The 20,118-nt window shown below is 37.2% G+C and overlaps 1 protein-coding gene across 1 annotated transcript; it reads left to right on the top strand.

The window, feature by feature from the left end:
* Positions 1–18,605: 18,605 nt before the first annotated feature.
* On the top strand, positions 18,606–19,197 carry LOC121994737. The gene is made up of 3 exons (XM_042548673.1): positions 18,606–18,788; positions 18,872–18,964; positions 19,048–19,197. The coding sequence occupies exons 1-3, from the start codon at positions 18,606–18,608 to the stop codon at positions 19,195–19,197; spliced, it is 426 nt and encodes a 141-aa protein (XP_042404607.1).
* The last annotated feature ends 921 nt before the right edge of the window (positions 19,198–20,118 follow it).

The raw sequence follows: 20,118 nt of genomic DNA, 5'->3' as shown, positions 1-20,118 counted from the left end.
TGTGCAAGTGTGGTTAGAAGAAAAGGAGCATTTTTTGGGAGCTACCTTATGCGAAGTATCTACCCATTCGACATAATATAAATGTGATGCATGTTAAGAAAAATTTCTTTGATAATATTTTCAACACTGTGATGAATGTGCCTGGAAGAACTAAGGGCACTGTAAAATCACGTAAGGAATTAAAAGAACTAGTCAATAGACCAGAGTTGTATCAAAATGAAACAACTAATAAATTTCCAAAAGCATGTTATACATTGGATAAAGATGGTAAACAAGCTTTATGTAGTTAGTTAAAAGAAATCAAATTTCCATATGGATATACTTTGAATATGGCTCGATGCATGGATATGAACATGTTAAAGATGTTTGGAATGAAAAGTCATGATTGCCACATGTTTATGCAAAGACTTATTCCAATAGCTTTTCATGATTTACTTCCCAATAATATTTGGCAAGCACTTACGGAGTTGAGTTTGTTTTTCAAAGATTTGACAACGAGGTGCATTATGACAATCGATATACTTCAGCTAGAAATAGACATTCCTCTCATACTTTGTAAGATGGAGCGCATATTTCCATCTATTTTTTTGATTCAATGGAACATCTACTAGTACATTTACCATATTAGGCATGAATAGTTGGCCCTGTGTAGTACAGATGGATGTATCAATTTGAATAATTTTTGAGAAAATTAAAGAATAATATTTGTAATAAAGCAAGAGTTGAGGGGTCAATATATAATGCTTATCTGGTTGAGGAAGTATCTTCCTTTTGTTCCTATTATTTTGCTGATAATCTTAAAATCAAACATCACAAGTGTCCTAAAAATTCTGATGATGCTCAAAATAGACCCATCGATGCTTTCTATTTTTCAAATTTTTTGGTAAACCAATGGGTGCATCTATTTCTAGATGGTTAACTCAATAAGAATATCATACTACAAGAACATACATACTCTTAAACTGTGATGAGGTCAAATCATACATAAAGTAAGTTGACTTCTCTAATTAAACATTTATCTTGTTGTATTTGTTTGCTTGATATCCTAATTGTCTTAAAATTACCTTCTTTCACAACTTGAACAAACAACAATTATATATACAAAATCCATCAATGGGTGCAAGTGATATTTATTATGATGTTGTGGGTGGAAGGACAAAGAACTCCTCCCTCTATGGCCTTGACTCCTAGGCCAAGGTGGTATTTGATCAGTTAAGGACTCCTAGAGGTCGTGCTAGTTCCTCTTCTTCTTCTTCTAAGGTGGAGTCATTAGGAAAAGAAAATCAAGAATTGAAGACTCAAATGACTACTATGAATTAGAGGTGAGAGGAGAGGTGGGCTACTCAGGAGCAGACATTGGCCCAGATGTAAGTAGTCATTGCTAGATGGGACAAGTCACAGCATGATATTAAGTCACAAGAGACTCGAGACCCATCAGGCTCTGCTAATGATTAGATTATTCTGAGGTATGCTCAACTACAACTTGATTTTTTTTATTTATCATGCATAAATTAAGCAAAATATATTTATTCTATTTGGATATTATTAGATATTTATCTTCAATTATATTACATTTTTTCATGAATTCGTATTGATATATTTATCATCATCACCATCATTGGATATCCAAAATATAATCTAAGTACTTTGTTTACATGTAAAATTAGTTATATATAAAATACATTTGTATCAATTCATTCTGATCATAATATCTAGTATTTGACTTTTATAGGATTATATTTGGATATATGTATGTAGGAAATATATCATGGTAAGTATTTTGGATATTTTATATTAGACATTAGATACTTGTCATTCACCTTACTATGTTATGATTCGGTGAAGATTTTGTATTTGGATAGTTATGATTGTGTTTTGAATTGGATTTTGGATATTTGGATAGTTATGATTGTGTTTTGTATTGAATTGTGGATAGTTTGATTGTTTGTATGTTGTGAGCATGTTGTATTTGTGAGTATGTTGTATGGATTGTACTTTTATGTGTGGATTGTATTTGTGTTGCCATTGTTTGTGATGATTTTTATTGATATGAAAATTGTATACAGGATACGTTGTAAATATTAGTGGATTCTGTAAAATTTTTATTAAATTTTATCAACAGAAATCACTATTTCGTCGATGATTTTTGACAGAAATCACTATTCTATCAAAAAAATCGAATTTGCATAGTAAAATTTTGATACAATAATGACTAAATTACTGATTTAATCGGTAAATATCGACTAAATTACTGATTCAGCTGGTAAATATCGACTGAATTGATGATTTAGTCAGTAAATTTACCGACTGAATCTGAATCAATCGATAAATTCAGTTACCCGACGTCTTTGTATGCCGACAGGAGAGTTGTTATGTCATAAAAATTTACCTACGGATATTTGAATTCCATCGGTGAATATCGATGGAATATCATTTTTGTCGGTAAATTCTATTTTCGACCGAATTATTTCCGATATTACATATACCATCATTATTGTGTTGGTAAGCCTAAATACCGATGGAATTATGACAGAAAATGTAGTCGTTATTCGTTGTTATTTTTGTAGTGTTAAGCTCGAGCTCAACTCATAATAAAATTAAATAACTCGAGCTCGGCTTGAAAAAAACTTGTTTAAAAATTAAACGAGCTTAGTTCAAGCTAGTTATATATAAGGAGCCTCTTAGAAAGTCTCTTAACGAACACGTTCGTGAGCCTCTAAACGAACATATTCGCAGGCTCACAAACAAAATACTATTAAGCTCAAGCTCGGCTCGATAATGTTTTTGAGCTCAAAATCAGACTCGAACTTGGCACATTAACTTAATCGAACAAACTTATTTTTGAGTCGAGGCCTGAATAACCCGATTTTTGATTGTTGTCGATCCTTCACAGAGAGATGCCCGGTGAGACCCGACACCAGACGCTGACCCTCGTCATGACTGGGACTGCCCTCGCCGCTAGACTCACCTTGCCCTAAACTAGGTTTTTCTCTTGACGTCGTCCTTCATCGTTGCTACCATCATCCTTCGTCGATGCTTCCATTGGTCTTTTACAAGGAGTTGTTGGGTGAGATATGGCGCTAAACGTCAAACCTCACTGGGACTGCCCACGCCCGTTAGACACCCCTCGCTGGCCTTTACAGATGCTGACAAAGATAGCAGTTCATAAGATTCAAAGATTAATTTCAATGACTAATGATTTACCATATTTGGATTACAATCCAACCCCTATTTAAAGAATTAGGATAATTTTAAAATATATATATATATATAGTAATAACAATTTAAGTACTAATAAAATTGATTTTATTAGTTTATAAAATTATCAATTATTACCTGCGTATTCTAATTGATTTTATTAATTTCACATGCTATGTAATAACAAAACTTACAGGTGTTTATTTGATTGATCTCTTGTTGCTTGGAAACATCTCTTGTTGACTCAGAAATGCACTAGCACTTCGCTCTAGAATCACTAAGAACCGGCGGCGAAAACCCTATACGAACTCCCCTTAATATGGATGTTGTTTGAACTATTTTTTGCCTCCTAATCGATTAGGCTTTCCCCTAATTTGATTACCACATCAGCCAATCATTCAACACCTACAGAACATCTCTTTTTCAAGCACTTAATCAATTGGTAAGTCATACCAATCGACTCGGTAGCTTCTAATTGATTGCTTTAGTTGATTCAGAAGTTTTTTGTTCTTTGTGATAACACTCTAATTGATTGGCCTAAGCCTAATCGATTGTCCAATCTATTCGCAAGCTCTCTGTTCTCTTACGAAAAGGGCCTTAATCAATTACGTAATTAATTAACTAGGCCTTAATCAATTGCAACTTCAGCCTCTTCTGTTCTTCATGAAATACAACACAAACGATTACCCTACGAAAAAAATATGCTATTAGCGAAAAAAATCTTAAATTTTGTCTCTATATAGCAACGACCTTATTAATTACCATCGCTAATAGCGATGGATTTAAAAAATCCATCGGTACCAATAATGGGTTGGTGATAAACATGATTTTTTTCCCCCGGGATAGCGACAATTATTTGACTGTCGCTATTAGCGATGGATAATTAAATAATACATCGCTATTAGTGATGGATAATAAAATAAACCGTCTCTAATAGCAACAGATAATTAACTTCGCCATCGCCTTGTGTTATATGTATGTGACCTTTTTTTGCCTTCAACCCCGATAATTTATTTAACTGTCTCTAATAGCGATGGATAATTAAATTATCCATCATTATTAGCAACGGATATTTAAATATCCGTCACTAATAGCGATAGATTCAAACTTCAGTCACAATAATTGGGATATTAGAGCACGTCCACTGCGATCTTCCTTACGCCCTCGTGTTTCTCCTCATTCGGTTCTGGAGATTTCCTACTGCTCCAGCGATTTCATCCTCCTCCGGCTTCTCTCCCTCTGGCTTAAAGTACATTCTCCTCCTCCAGCTTCTTACTTCTCATCTTCTTTCATGCTCTGGCCGAGCACTAGCAGGTCACAATCGTGCCCGTGCCCAACAAGCACTGCTAGGATGCGGTCACGGCCACGCCCGCCAAGCATTGCCAAGGCACAGTCGTGGCGACGCTCGCCAAGCTCTGCCAGGTCGTTGCTGGCAACCTCTAGTAGAGTTGCTTTCAGGCTCGGCAACCATTGTCAGGCCACGGGCGTGCCCAGGAACCACTGTCAGGCCGTCGGCACAGCCGGTCGCCCCTGCTAGGTGGTTCTGGAATTTAAATGACTTTGCTTATCTTTAGTGCTGCACTTTGTGGTTCTAGAATTTTTGTCTATATTTATGGTAGTGAACTCATATTGGTCTTTAAAATCCCTCAATTGATTTAGTACTTAAATTGTGGTTTCATAATGGGTACCACATAATCTTACACTCAGTCTTGCTGTTTTGCCCAAATGAAACCCTTTTTTAGGGAAACGGTGTCATGGAGGCCAAATGGCCTCTATGAAAATAGACAAGTTATTTTGTATTAGATAAGATCATCAAGTTTAGAAGTAGGTCTAGTTTTATATCAAGTTTAGAATCCTAATTTTTTGAATTCTTGCTAATTATTTTTCTCTTGCACAATCCTGTAAATACTCCACTAATATGTTTTATGTGTATGTGCATGCTGTTTATTTAGATACTATGTTGCTTATTTAGATAATTATCAGATTGATATTATATGCATGATTAAGCATATTGATATTACTTGCATAATTAACCATATTTGAAAATATAATTATACTTAGTTTGACATGATTAACCATGTTAAAAAATTTATTCCCATTAGAATATAATATATATGAACAAGGTTTGGATGTATAATAGGTTAGACAATATATTTATCAGTCAATAATTTTTTTGCTGAGGTTGAAAAGTTTGTGAACTTCACTAAGTCTCATCCAGAATATTTGAATGGTGTCGAGTTAAAATGTTCATGTAATCAACACAGATATAGAAATACAACTTTCCATAATAAGGATACAGTGAAAACTCATATATGTAGGTATGAGTTTGTTCCATATTATTACAACTGGTATTGTCATTGTAACACTTGTAAATTTCCTCTCTTCCAAAAGAGCAAAAAGAAATAGAAGGAGAGAAAAAAATAAAAATATATACATAAATGACCCAAGCTAGGATTTAAACCCTAGACCATTGATCTAAGATTGGTTTAAGTAGTCATTAGGGTGGTGGTAAAGCATCACATTGGAAATAGGAAACTATTTATTATATGTAGATTATGTGTGAAGAGATGCTTCAACTTCCACTTAGTATAAAAGGGAATGGAAGAGACCAAAACCTAACTGTTTATTTTCCTCTTCTCCTCTCTAGCCGAAACTTCCTCTTCCCCCTTTTTAGTTTTTGGCCAAGAACCTTAGGGTTCCAAGTTTCTAAGTTTTTCAAGAGGAGAATCTAAGAGGAGAGTTTTCACAAGGATTAGTACGCGGGTGAAGAGTGACTTGGAGATTAAGGCATACAAGAGAGGATTGTCTTTGCTACACCCTATAATAGTAAGATATAGTGAAAGGGTGTAAGTACTACTCACCTGCAGTATGACTTACTTCGATGATGCAAGTTGTGATATATTTTATGCATGTTAAAGAAGATATATGTTGTGATATGTTTTATGCATGTTAAAGAAGATACATGTTATAATTGTAAGAGGCCCTCTAAAGTTTTGGGATTAAGAGCATGTTTGGAGTATCTTCAATTGCTTCCCATTTAGTTTTGGGGCTAAGAAGCATATTCAAGTGTCCTAAAATGCTTCCCTATAAGTGTGAGGGATTAAGCGCACATAAGGTGCTTGTTTAAATGACAAGTAAGTGCGAGTATAAGAAAACAATATTTAAAAAAAAAGGTATTTTACTTTAAAGTGGCATGTACTGGACAAAAGGTCCACGGGTGGGCTCCTAGATCTCCCTTAGACCCTAGATCGCCTAGCAGTACCTTAATAGGTTCAAGATTAGCTACCTCGGATCTTATTAAGGATGCGCGCAAAGTGGTACAATGTCGAGCCCAAGCAAGTTTATTATTATTTTCACTAGTTATGTAATATATAAAGTTTTCAAAAAAATTCGTTGTTTGTCTTAGTGAAAGCCTTCCTAATTTTGAGAACTTGAGTTATAAAGTGTAGTATTGATGAATTCTATAGTATGGAAAGACTTATGTTTCCATTACATGTTTACCTTACTAGCATGGTTTTAAGTTGATGTTTTACATGATAAACCTATTTAAAAATGCATGCCATGTACATATTTCCAAATTATACGTTTTAGCGTGAATTTTTGTCAAGTGCAAGTTTTGTGTTTTCCCCAAGCAGTTTTGAAAAGCATGTTCCCTTTTTAATGCTTGTTTTGTGAGTAGATGGTACTTACTAAGCATTCGCTTATAGATTTGCATTTCCTTATACTGTAGATAAAGGTAAAGGAAAGCTTGGATAAGAGGAGGCAGCAGGAGCGGTGTTTTGTGAGTGTGTGTGTGTGTGATGGAATAGTGGAAGAAGATCTTGGAACTTGCTAATGCATGGAAGGTGTTAGATCTTGGTGCTAATGTATTTTCTTATCTCTGCTCTGTAAAATAATACTACCAAGAGTTGTTTATGATGAATTTACTAGTTTGGCATTAATTAGAGTGGAAAAGACGAAAGATCTAGGGTCTCCCCAAAGGGGAGGATCCCTCTTCAAGCAATGGAAGAGAACCCTAACCCAAGGATGAGTACAAAGGGGAGAACAACCCCTTTTGTAGAGCAGGGTGTGACCCCCACACGGCCTGTGACACGATCGTGTGGATTCACACGGCCTCGAACCCCTTCTTCTCGGCCAAGGTGACACAGTCGTGTGACCTTCACACGGTTGTGCCCTATGCCAACAGGGAATGCCTTACACAGCTATGTGTGCCACACGGTCATGCCAAATTCGACCTCGGCAAGGCTACACGACCGGTCATCACCACACGACCATGTCATGTTCCTTCTTAGGTAAGGCTACACAGCCAGTCATCACCACACGGTCGTGTCATGTTCCTTCTCGGGTAAGGCTACACGGTCGATCATCACCACATGGCCTTGCCTTGCTCCTTCACGGGTAGGGCTATACGGTCAGTCAGGGCCACACGGCCCAGACTCTCTAGAAGCTCTAGACTGCCTCCCAGCTCCGCTTTGCTCCAAATCACATCCTATCAAACAAAACAAGTTCAGAGTAGATCTCTGAACTGAGCAGTAGATATTAAAAAAAAAATAGAATTGAAAGAGTAACGTCTTCCCTGTAAGGTAAGGACAGAAGGGTGGGTATTATAGTTTTGGTATCAGAGCAAGTTCCACCCTTCCGCTACACACACATCAAGCATTGATCCTGCTACTTCCAAGTAAGAAAGTACCTTCTCATAACTTTTATGCATTTTAATTCTGTTATGACTAGTAAGAACTGTTTGTTAAGATTAAGCATGCTTATACATGAAAGTATTAAGGGCAGCAAGTAAGAATGATGATGGACTAACGTATGTCTCACTGGTTGGGTTATGAATATGTAGATGGCCAGAGGACGGCCGACTAGACAGCCGAGAGTTAATGAACCTCAACCAGAGACAAATGAATCTGCACCACCGCCCAACCTTTTAGAAGTAGTAACTCAGTTGCAGAGACAATTGGCAGAATATTAGCAGGTTATAGCCACCCTGACTGCTAACCAACAAGCTTCTCCTGTAGTCCCACCGAAAGCTAATGTGGTGGCACCAATTGTGACCGAGGTTCCATCAGTTACACCTGCAACCCCTGCAAGGGTAGTGAGGCAGGAAGCATACCTTATCCAGTGGCAAAAACTGAAATAGAGAACTTCTCTGGCACCAACGAACCATGAGATACTCAGGCATGGTTCAAAACCCTGGAAAGCATAATGGAGCTACTGGATTGGCCGGAGGTAGAAAAGATAAAGTGTACTTCCTTCTACCTCACTGGTGATGTAAGAATGTGGTGGGAATGGGTCAAGGCAAAAAGAATAGTGAATCAAATGACCTGGTCTGACTTCGAGACTGAGTTCTTCAAAGAGTTCTTTCATATGTGAGTCACGAACAAACATTACGACGAGTTCACAGAATTCTGACAAGGAAGTTTATCAGTTGACGAAGCCATGAAGAAATTCAATAGGCTAGCTTGCCTATGTCCCGAGCTGGTCAGCACAGAATGGGAAAGGGTAAGGCTAATGCTCAAGATGCTAAGGTCAGAGATAGCTCTGAATGTAGCTTCTGGAATTAATAGACCACAGACTGCAGAAGAGCTGATTAGTAGTGCCCTGATCACGGAGCATTACCTGAACAGTATCAAGTAGCAGAAGCTAGTACTAATTGAGAATAAAAGTCAAGGGAGTTCTGGCACTCAGAAACCCCAGATCCATGGTTCAACCTGGAAGGGGAGCTCCAAGAGAAAGCAGTGGAGTAATAAAAAGGGAAGATCCGTAAGCAAGCAGCCTAAGTATGCTACGTGTCCCACGTGTGGAAAGATGCATCCTGGAATCTGTCGCAAGGGCACTAGTGGTTGTTATACGTGTGGTCAAGAGGGGCATAAGGCCAAGTATTGTCCAACCAGGATTAACCTACCTCCGGTACAACCTGTTCAGTATGGAGGCAAGCAGGCACAGCTACACCAGATGCGGGCCGCATTGGAGTATCCTCATATTAGCCAAGGCAGACGGGAGGCCCCACCAAGTTCTACAAATGCTCAAGTTTTCTCCCTTACAAGAGAGGAGGTAGCAAACGCCTCCACTATTGTCATAGGTTAGATACGCATTTTTAGTCAATATGCAACTGTGCTATTTGATACTGGGGCAACCCATTCGTTTGTCTCCATAGCATTTGCCGAAAGAATAGGTATACCCCCAGAGGTCCTACGCGAATAATTCTTGACGACATTACCCTCGGGAGAGATAATGACATCTACGCACTGGCTACATGTTGTGCCAATCAAAATTTCAAACAGAGAACTGTATAGTGATCTGATAATGCTGAACATGTCTGATTATGATGTTATTTTTGGGATGAACTTTCTGAGCAAGTATGGTGCTTCCATTGAGTGTCGTAAGTGAAGAGTCCTATTCCAACCCGAGGCAGAATCTAAGTTTGAGTTCATCGGAGAATCAAAGAAGAGAACCTAGAAATTCTTATCGGCCATAAAAGCTCAGAAAATGTTAGCCAATGGATGTGCTGGGTTTCTAGCTTATGTGGTTAATACCCAGCAAGAAAGAGACCAAAAGCTAGAGGAAGTTAGAGTCATATGTGACTACCCAGAAGTGTTTCCAGATGAGTTGCCAGGATTAGCTCCGGATAGGGAAATTGAATTTGAAATTGAACTCATCCCTGGTACCCATCCAATCTTAAAGGCACCCTACTGCATGGCTCCGGTAGAATTGAAAGAACTTCAGGGATAACTACAGGAGCTACTCGACAAGGGTTTTATTCATCCTAGTCACTCACCATGGGGAGCTCCAGTGTTGTTCATAAAGAAGAAGGACGGGTCCATGCGAATGTGTGTGGACTACCGAGCGCTAAACAAAGTAATAATCAAGAATAGGTATCCCCTGTCGAGAATTGATGATCTATTTGATCAATTAAAGGGAGCCACAGTCTTTCCAAGATAGACTTGCGATTTGGATATCATCAAGTGAAAGTGAAAGTGGATGATGTACCGAAGACGACATTCCGAATGAGGTATGGGCATTACGAGTTTGTAGTTATGTCGTTTGGAGTGACGAACGCTCTTGCTACATTTATGGATCTGATGAACAGAGTATTCAAAGCATATTAGACAAGTTTATAATCGTCTTCATAGACGATATCCTTATATACTCCAGAACTCAGGAAGAACATGCTGAACATCTGAGGACAGTATTATAGATTCTTCACTAGAGTCAGTTGTACGCAAAGTTCTCTAAGTGTGAGTTCTGGCTCGATCAAGTGTCCTTCCTAGGTCACATTATTTCCAAGGATGGGGTTATGGTGGACTTGACAAAAATAGAAGCTATGAGTAATTGGAATAGACCCAAGAATGCCAGTGAAATCAAGAGTTTCCTTGGATTAGCAGGCTTCTATAGGAAATTTGTAGAGAACTTCTCAAGAATCACCTCCCCATTGATAGTACTTATCAGAAAGAATAAAAAATTTGAGTGGACAGAGGATTGTGAGAAGAGTTTCACTGAACTGAAAAGGAGACTGACCAGTGCTCCAATCCTGACTCTTCTAGAGAATAGCGAAAGCTTTGATATTTACAGTGATGCTTCTAAATTGGGGCTCGGGTCTATACTGATGTAGAATGGCAAAGTCATTGTATATGCTCATGACAACTCAAGGATTATGAAAAGAACTATCCTACTCATGACCTTGAGTTAGCAGCGGTAGTCTTCGCTCTCAAAATTTGGAGGTATTACTTATACGGAGCTCAGTGCAAGATTTACACAGATCACCAGAGTTTTAGGTATTTCTTCACTCAGAAAGACCTGAACATGAGACAGTGGAAATGGCTTGAACTGGTCAAAGACTATGACTGTGAAATCCTCTACCATCCAGGGAAGGTGAACAAAGTGGCAGATGCACAAGTAGGAAATCTTATGTAGCTTTATTGTCCTTATCTACTATGGTCCATCCCCTACAGAAAGAAATAGTAAATTTTGGGCTTGAAATTGTTACTGGGCAGCTCTCCACTTTGACATTAGTGTCAACCCTGCTTGAAGATATACAGAAAGGGTAGGATGAAGATCTTAATATTCAGAAAATCAAGCAGGAAATACAGGAAGGAGAAAATGGAGACTTCTGAGTATCAGACCGTGGGATACTATATTATGGTGATCGCCTCTGTGTCCCTAATCAAGAAGAACTACGATAGAAAATTTTAGATGAAGCCCATAGAACACCCTACGCTATGCATCCTGGTTCCACCGAGATGTACCAAGATGTAAAGGAACGCTTCTGGTGGTCTGAAAAGAAAAGAGGCATTACAAGATATGTCAGTACCTGTCTAACATGTCAATGGATTAAAGCAGAAAATCATAGACCGGGCGGAGTTCTGCAACTTATCCAGATCCCAGAGTGGAAGTGGGAGGATATATCTATGGACTTCATAGTAGGACTACCTAGAACCACGAATGGTTACGATGTTATCTGGGTAATAGTGGACAGATTGATCAAGTTTGCTCATTTTCTAGCTATTAGAATATCCTACTCTATTGAACAGCTAACACAAATGTATGTTAAAGAGGTTATCAGATTACATGGAGTTCCCAAAACCATAATTTCTGATAGAGATGGTCACTTTATTTCACACTTCTGGGAGTGTGTTCAGAGAGCTTTTGGCACTAAGCTGCGGTTTAGCACTATATTTCATCCTCAAACTGATGGGCAAGCAGAACGAGTAAATCAAGTTCTGGAGGATATGCTATGGGTTTGTGCCTTACATTTCAAAGGGAGTTGGTGTCGATACCTATGCTTAGTAGAATTCGCATACAATAATAGCTATCAAGCTACTATCGGAATGGCACCCTATGAGGCTCTATATGGGAGGAGATGTAGATCTCCTATCTGTTGGTATGAAGGTGGTGAAAAGAAAGAAATGGAACTCCAGACATATCTTATCAAGGACACCACCAAAGCCATTTAGAACATTCACCAGAGAATAGAAACTGCTCAGAGCCGACATAAGAGCTATGCGGATGTGCGTCATAGACTGCTGAAATTTGAGGTTGGGAACTCAGTGTTCCTCAAAGTATCTCCTATGAAAGGAGTGATGAGGTTTGGAAAGAAAGGAAAGTTGAGTCCACGTTATATGGGGCGATACCTGATCACTAGAAGGGTTGGCAAGATAGCTTATGAGCTGGAACTACCTTAGGAAATGTCAGTCATCCATAATGTATTCCATGTCTCAATGCTGAAGAAGCATGTTCCTGATGTAAACCAAGTGATTGAGTCACAAATGGTACAAGTTCAAGAGGATCTCAGTTATGAAAGTCGACCTATTCGGATAATAGATCGAGAAGATAAGAAGTTGAGGAACAAAGAGATATTGTTCGTAAAAGTATTGTGGCAAAGTCAACAGTATGAAGAGGCAACATGGGAACGCGAGAATGATATGAGACAGAAGTATCCACAATTGTTCCAAGTTCGAGGATGAACTTTTTTATAAGGTATGGGGGATTGTAACACCCATAAATTTCCTCTCTTCCAAAAGAGCAAAAAGAAACAGAAGAAGAGAAAAGAAATAAAAATATATACATAAATGACCCGGGCTAAGATTTGAACCGTAGACCATTAATCTAAGATTGGTTTAAGTAACCATTAGGGTGGTGGTAAAGCACCACATTGGAAATAGGAAACTATTCATTATATGTAGATTATGTGTGAAGAGATGCTTCAACTTCCACTTAGTATAAAAGGGAATGGAAGAGACCAAAACCTAACTGTTCATGTTCCTCTTCTCCTCTCTAGTCGAAACTTCCTCTTCCCCTTTTTTAGTTTTTGGCCAAGAACCTTAGGGTTCCAAGTTTCTAAGTTCTTCAAAAGGAGAATCTAAGAGGAGAGTTTTCACAAGGATTAGTACGCGAGTGAAGAGTGACATGGAGATTAATGCATACAAGAGAGGATTGTCTTTCCTACACCCTATAATAGTAAGATATAGTGAAAGGGTGTAAGTACTACTCACCTGCAGTATGAGTTACTTCGATGATGCAAGTTGTGATATATTTTATGCATGTTAAAGAAGATACATGTTGTGATATATTTTATGCATGTTAAAGAAAATACATGTTATGATTGTAAGAGGCCCTCTAAAGTTTTGAGATTAAGAAGCATATTCAAGTGCCCTAAAGTGTTTCCCTATAAGTGTGAGGGATTAAGCGCACATAAGATTCTTGTTTAAATGACAAATAAGTGTGAGTATAAGAAAGTAATATTTAAAAGAAAGTATTTTACTTTAAAGTGACATGTACTGGACACAAGGTCCACGGGTGGGCTCCTAGATCTCCCCTAGGCCCTAGATCACCTAGCAGTACCTTAATAGGTTTGAGATTAGCTACCTCGAATCTTATTAAGGATGCGCGCAAAGTAGTACAATGCTGAGCTCAAGCAAGTTTATTATTATTTTCACTAGTTATGTAATATATAAAGTTTTCAAAAAAATTCGTTGTTTGTCTTAGTAGAAGCCTTCCTAATTTTGAGAACTTGAGTTATAAAGTATAGCATTGATGAATTCTATAGTATGGCAAGACTTAGGGATGACAATTTTTCCCGCAGGTTTGGGGCCCCGCGGGGAAACCCCGAAATGGGGATGAGGATCCCCGATTTTTTGGGGATGGGACGGGTTCGGAGCAGGTATGCGAATACTATCCCCATCTCCGAACCCGCCCCGAATATTATTATTATTAATATTAATAAATAATAATATGATTTTTAAAAAAAATATTAATAATAGTGTTAATATTAATATTAAAAGTTTTGAAAATATTATTATTAATAATAATATTAATATTGATATTAATATTAATATTATCATTAATAATAATTATTAAATAATAATAATAATATAAATTAAATTTGGGAATGATGCGGGGATGGGGGCGAGGATGGGGATTTGATCCTCATGGGTTCGGGTTCGGGGAATCTCCGAATCCGAAAAAATGAGAACGGGGCGGGGATGAGAATGACAAACCCACCCCCGCCCCCGCCCCATTGCCATCCCTAGCAAGACTTATGTTTCCATTACATGTTTACCTTACTAGCATGATTTTAAGTTGATGTTTTACATGATAAATTTATTTAAAAATGCATGTCATGTACATATTTCCGAACTATGTGTTTTAGCGTGAATTTTTGTCAAGTGCAAGTTTTGTGTTTTCTCCAAGCAGATTTGAAAAGCATGTTCCCTTTTTAATGCTTGTTTAGTAGATGGTACTTACTAATCATTCGTTTATAGATTTACATTTCCTTATACTATAGATAAAGGTAAAGGAAAACTTGAGTAAGAGGAGGCAGCAGGAGCAGTGTTTTGTGTGTGCGTGTGAAAGAATAGTAGAAGAAGATCTTGGAACTTGCTAATGCATGGAAGGTGTTAGATCTTGGTGCTGATGTATTTTCTTATCTCCACTCTGCAAAATAATACTACCAAGAGTTGTTTATGATGAATTTACCAGTTTGGCAGTAATTAGAGTGGCAAAGAGGGAAGATCTAGGATCTCCCCAAAGGGGAGGATCCCTCTTCAAGCAATGGAAGAGAACTCTAACCCAAGGATGAGTTCAAAGGGGAGAACAACCCCTTTTGTAGAGCAGGGTGTGACCCCCACACAGCCCGTGACACGGCCGTGTGGATTCACACGGCCTCGAACCCCTTCTTCTTGGCCAAGATGACACGGTCATGTGACCTTCACACAGTCATGCCTTGCGCCAGCAAGGAATGCCTTACACGGTCGTGTGGCACACACGGTCGTGCCAAATTCAGCCTCGGCAAGGCTATACGGTCGGTCATCACCACACGGCCATGTCATGTTCCTTCTCGAGTAAGGCTACACGGTCGATCATCACTACACGGCCTTGTCTTGCTCCTTCACGGGTAGGGTTACACGGTCGGTCAGGGCCACACGACCCAGACTCTCTAGAAGCTATAGACTCCCTCCTAGCTCCGCTTTGCTCCAAATCACGTCCTATCAGACAGAGCAAGTTTAGAGTAGATCTCTGAATTGAGCAGTAGATAATAAAAAAAAATAGAATTGAAAGAGTAACGTTTGCCCTGTAAGGTAAGGACAGAAGGGCGGGTGTTATAGTCATGGAGAGCCATATTTTGAAGAAATTAGGTCTTCCGTTGCCTCGTCATCCTGCCCAATTGCTCCAAGGAATCACCAATGCATGTGAATGCAATGTAATAAATAGTTTACGACGCAATGAATGCATATGATCAATTGAATATAGAGAAAACACCTATGCCCAAAGTTTAGAAAATGTATGCCATGTTGATGGCTAGTGAGAGAGAATTGTGGAAAGGCATTCCTTCTGGCCATTCTCAACTATCAGCTACTATAAAATTACTGAACATGAAAGTAGAACATCATTTCTCTGAATGATGTTATGATAAAATGTGTCAGTTAATGCCAGAGTTACTTCCCGCTGATAATTGCATGATTGATAAGTTCTATAATATAAAGAAATTGATTAGAGATTTGGGTTTGCCAGTAGAGAAGATTCATTATTGTATCAATAATTACATGATCTTTTTGAATGAAGATAGCGAGCTGATGAAATGCAGAATGTGTAATCACCCTCGTTATAAGCAGAGTAGTCGCATGTCTAGAAAGAAGAAGAAAAATATTCCCTTGAAAGTCATGTATTACTTCTCGTTAATTGCTAGGCTCCAACGCTTGTATGCATCTATCGCAACAGCAAGTCACATGAGGTGGCATCAAAATCATGTACACGAGGGAGATATAATGTGGCATCCTTGTGACTCACCAGCATGGAAACATCTTGATACAATATTTTCCTCCTTTGTAATGGAACCACGTAATATGAGACTTGGACTTTTCGCAATGGATTTCAGCCATTTAGAAGTTATGGACAATAATATTCATCTTGGCCAGTTATATTAACACCATATAACTTACCTCTATGGATGTACATGAAAGATGAATTCATGTTTTTTACTGTGCTTATTCTCGATCCTCATAATCAAAAGGGTAAATAGATGTTATTTTACAACATTTGATTGCTGAGTTGAACCATGTATTGAATGTAGGGTCTGAGACTTATGACATTGAAAGTAAATCAAACTTTACAATGCATGTTGTTTTGTTATGGATGATTAGTGATTTTTCAACATACTCAAAGTTATCAAGATGGAGCACGGCTAGCAAGTTAGCATGTCCACATTGCATGAGTGAGTCTCATTCATTTTCATTGCCTTGTAGTGGAAAGATATTCTAGTTTAATAATCATCAAAAAAATTTTACTAGGTGATCACCATTCAAAAGACATAATAAAATTTTCAAAAGGAATGAAATTGTTAGGAAACTTCCTCCAATATCAAAATTAGGTGAAGAAGTTCTTGATGAAATTGACAATTATGGATCTCCTCCTGTATATCAGAATGGTTCTGATGATATAAATCAATACATTGTAAGAGTGAATAAGTGTGGTTAGAGGAAAAGAAGCATATTTTGGGAGCTACCATATTAGATGTATTTACTTATTTGGCATAATTTAGATGTGATGCATGTTGAGAAAAATTTCTTTGATAACATCTTCAATACTATGATGAATGTTCATGGGAAAACTAAAGATACAACAAAATCACGCGATGAATTAAGACAATTAGTAAATAGACCTGAGTTGCATTAGAATAAAACAACTAGTAAATATCCGAAAGCATGTTATACAATAGACAAAGAAGATAAGCAAGCATTATGTACTTGGTTGAAAGCAATCAAATTTCCTGATAGATATGCCTTGAATATGTCTTGCTGTGTTGATACGAACAAGCTAAAAATGTTTGGAATGAATAGTCATGATTGTCACGTGTTTATGTAAAGATTAATTCCAATAGCATTCCATAATCTACTTCCAAATAATGTTTGGCAAGCACTTACAGAGTTGAGTCTCTTTTTCATAAATTTGACTTCAAGAGTTATTATGTCCGCAGATATACTTCAGTTTCAAATAAACATTTCAATGATACTCTGTAAGCTTGAACGAATATTCCTACCTAGTTTTTTTTATTCTATGGAACATCTACCTATTCATTTACCTTATGAGGCATAACTAGTTTGTCTTCTGCAATACAGATCAATGTACCCATTTGAAATATTTCTGAAAAAAATAAAGAATAATGTTCGTAGCAAAGCAAGAGTTGAGGGATCAATATGTAATGCATATTTGGTTGAAGAAGCAACTTCCTTCTGCTCTTATTATTTTGCTGATCATGTGAAAACGAGACATTGTAAGTGTTCGTAAAATTTTGATTATACTCAACCAACAGACCTAGAGATGTTTTCTATTTTTAAGTTTCATGATAAGAAAATGGGTGTGACTATTACTAGATGGTTAAATAAACAAGAATATCATGCTACGAGGACATACATACTCTTGAACTGTGAAGATGTCAAACCATACATAAGGTAATAATTTAGATATAAATATACTACAGTATTGAAGAATATTTGACATGCTATCTAATATGTCCTGAAATTACCTTCTTTGAAAGCTTGTATGAACAACAACTATATCTACAAAATCCATCAATAAGTGCAAGTGAGGTAAAGACCAAGTTAGAGGGTGAATTTGCATACTGGTTTCAAATTTATGTAAGTTAACAAAGAAGTTGAGATATACTCAGTTGATTCAAAAAATATAATCTACATCACAATCACTTGTAGATGTTAATGTCACTTATGAGGAAATAAATGATGGAGAGATGTCTAGTAGTTAGGAAGTTGATATACCAATGGAGTCTAGCGATGATAACTTACAAGATGTTCATTTAGTTGATTCAGAATGACATCAGGTGATTAAAAATTATTAATAATGTCATGGTATATTTTATAAATTTTATTTTTATTTTTTCATCTCCCTAATTGGCAATATTATATCAACTATGTATATCTTATAATTTTGCATATATAGTCATGTATGCAGCACAGAGACCGCGTGGTGACCAGATTGTGTTGCGAGTTGTTGGTAACTGATAAGTAATTATAAATTTAGTAAGTATTTCAATACTTTAGCTTCTTTTTAATAATATAACATATCTAATACAATATTTTTCCATGCAGTTTTATCCCAGATGGTCACCAGGCAACAACATATATTAAAAAAATTTAAAGAACGATTGTCTCCTGCTTGTACTACATGGCGGCCCATAGACCAAGATATGAAGAATTTTTATTACAGAAAGATTTTGGTAAATATTAGAATAGAAACATATTTATAGTTAACATGATATTAATTGTCAAAATATATTGTTACAAAAGATAAATGTTTGGGAGGAAGGCCAGGAGGAAATGTTCAAAAAAAATTAGAATGTCTACTACTCTAAACTGTATAGGGACATGTTGTACAAGTGAAGGTAGAGGAGCACCATGCCATCTGAGGTCCCTAATATAGTTTGGCAGTCTTGGAGAGTCATTTGGGTTGCTCGGCATTGGCAAGACAATTCAGCGATTGCACATAGCAATCGTAATTCAGAGCTTGTTGGGTCGAGCACCGAATCCATAAAGTATACTGCTAGATCCTATTCGATGGTGGAGCATGCCTCAGACTTGGTATGTTTAAAATTAAGTTATATAAATATTTCTAACATATGTTTTGTTATTCGTTTTAATGTATTTGCATTTTCTGTACATAGGCTGCTGAATTACAAAAACCTACCACTTGTTGGGAGATATTTAATAAAACTCATAAGAAGAAAGATGGGTCATTTGTCGATCTGCGTTCCTCAGTAATTAATGCAAGTATATTACATTTCGTGAATATATTTGTACACTTTATGTGGAGGTTACTAAAATTATTATTTTGACTCAGAGAGCAATAACCACTAGAGTTGCTGAGGCATCTCAGCCTAGTGCAAAGGGAGGGGAGTCACAGCCTCTTTCCACCGATGCAGTTAATGACATTTATTATGATATCATTAGTGGAAATAAGAAGACATCCCTCTATGGGCTTGGCTCTTAGGACAAAGTTATGTATGAGCGGATGAGGACTCCAGGGATCAGGGGGTGTCTTACTTTCTCCTCCTCATCTAGTGAGGTACAAGAATTGTGAGAGGAAAATGAGGACTTGCAGACTCGACTATCATCATTGGAGTAGATGATGGTCAGGAGGGACACAGAGCTACTAGACATGCGGCAACGTAGACTCAGACTGAGGCGATAGTTCATCATATGTAAGCATTTGCAGCGACATTCTCTCCGGATTCACAAAGGATTGGCCAGCATCGTTTGGAGTCCCAGGACACCTAGGATCCCAACAATTCTCCTACAAAATAAATTATTTTGAGGTATGTACCATTTATCTTAATTTTTAATTCAGTCAAAAATAATATTATTTGTTAATAATTATATGCATATCTGATAGCCTTATATATTTCCATAACTATTTTCAGATTTAGCTTATTTTTATTCCAAGGACGTAGGTATGTATTTTTAAAATGTTCGTTAGCTAAACTACTTATTAGTTTAAGATAAGTAGTTATATCTTTCGTAGTTTAATATCGCATTTTCTGTTCATAACTAATCTCAATGAAATTTCATGCAGGACGCAGAGGCAATAGTTCCTTATTTTTCTTAGGATGTATTATTGGATTACTTTGTATTGGACAAACTTTATTTTGTATTAGATTCGGACCTGTGTTTGGATTTACTGTTATGTATCTAGTTCATTTTAATTTAGCTAGATTTTTGTGTTATTTGTGATGTGTTGTGTGTTTGTTATGTGTTGTGAGTTTGTTATGTTGTAATTGTTGATGTGTAGGGAGTTGTTTTGTTAAGTATTATGAGTTTATTGTGAAAACCATCGCTTGTGATGGTCGGAGTGATTTATATTCATATGTAAATAGGGAAAACAGACAAACAAAAAGAGAATTTTGAAACCTAT

This window comes from Zingiber officinale, chromosome 6A (genome assembly GCF_018446385.1).
Source record: "Zingiber officinale cultivar Zhangliang chromosome 6A, Zo_v1.1, whole genome shotgun sequence".
In the NCBI taxonomy this organism is placed as follows: Eukaryota; Viridiplantae; Streptophyta; class Magnoliopsida; order Zingiberales; family Zingiberaceae; genus Zingiber; species Zingiber officinale.
This window is presented reverse-complemented; position numbering and strand designations above follow the sequence as displayed.

Excerpts from the sequence above, each read along its gene's own strand:
- LOC121994737 (XM_042548673.1), top strand. The coding sequence starts at position 18,606 with ATGCCATCTGAGGTCCCTAATATAGTTTGGCAGTCTTGGAGAGTCATT. Across the intron at positions 18,789-18,871 it reads TGGAGCATGCCTCAGACTTG|GCTGCTGAATTACAAAAACC; the intron begins GTATGTTTAAAA and ends TTCTGTACATAG. Across the intron at positions 18,965-19,047 it reads TTGTCGATCTGCGTTCCTCA|AGAGCAATAACCACTAGAGT; the intron begins GTAATTAATGCA and ends ATTTTGACTCAG.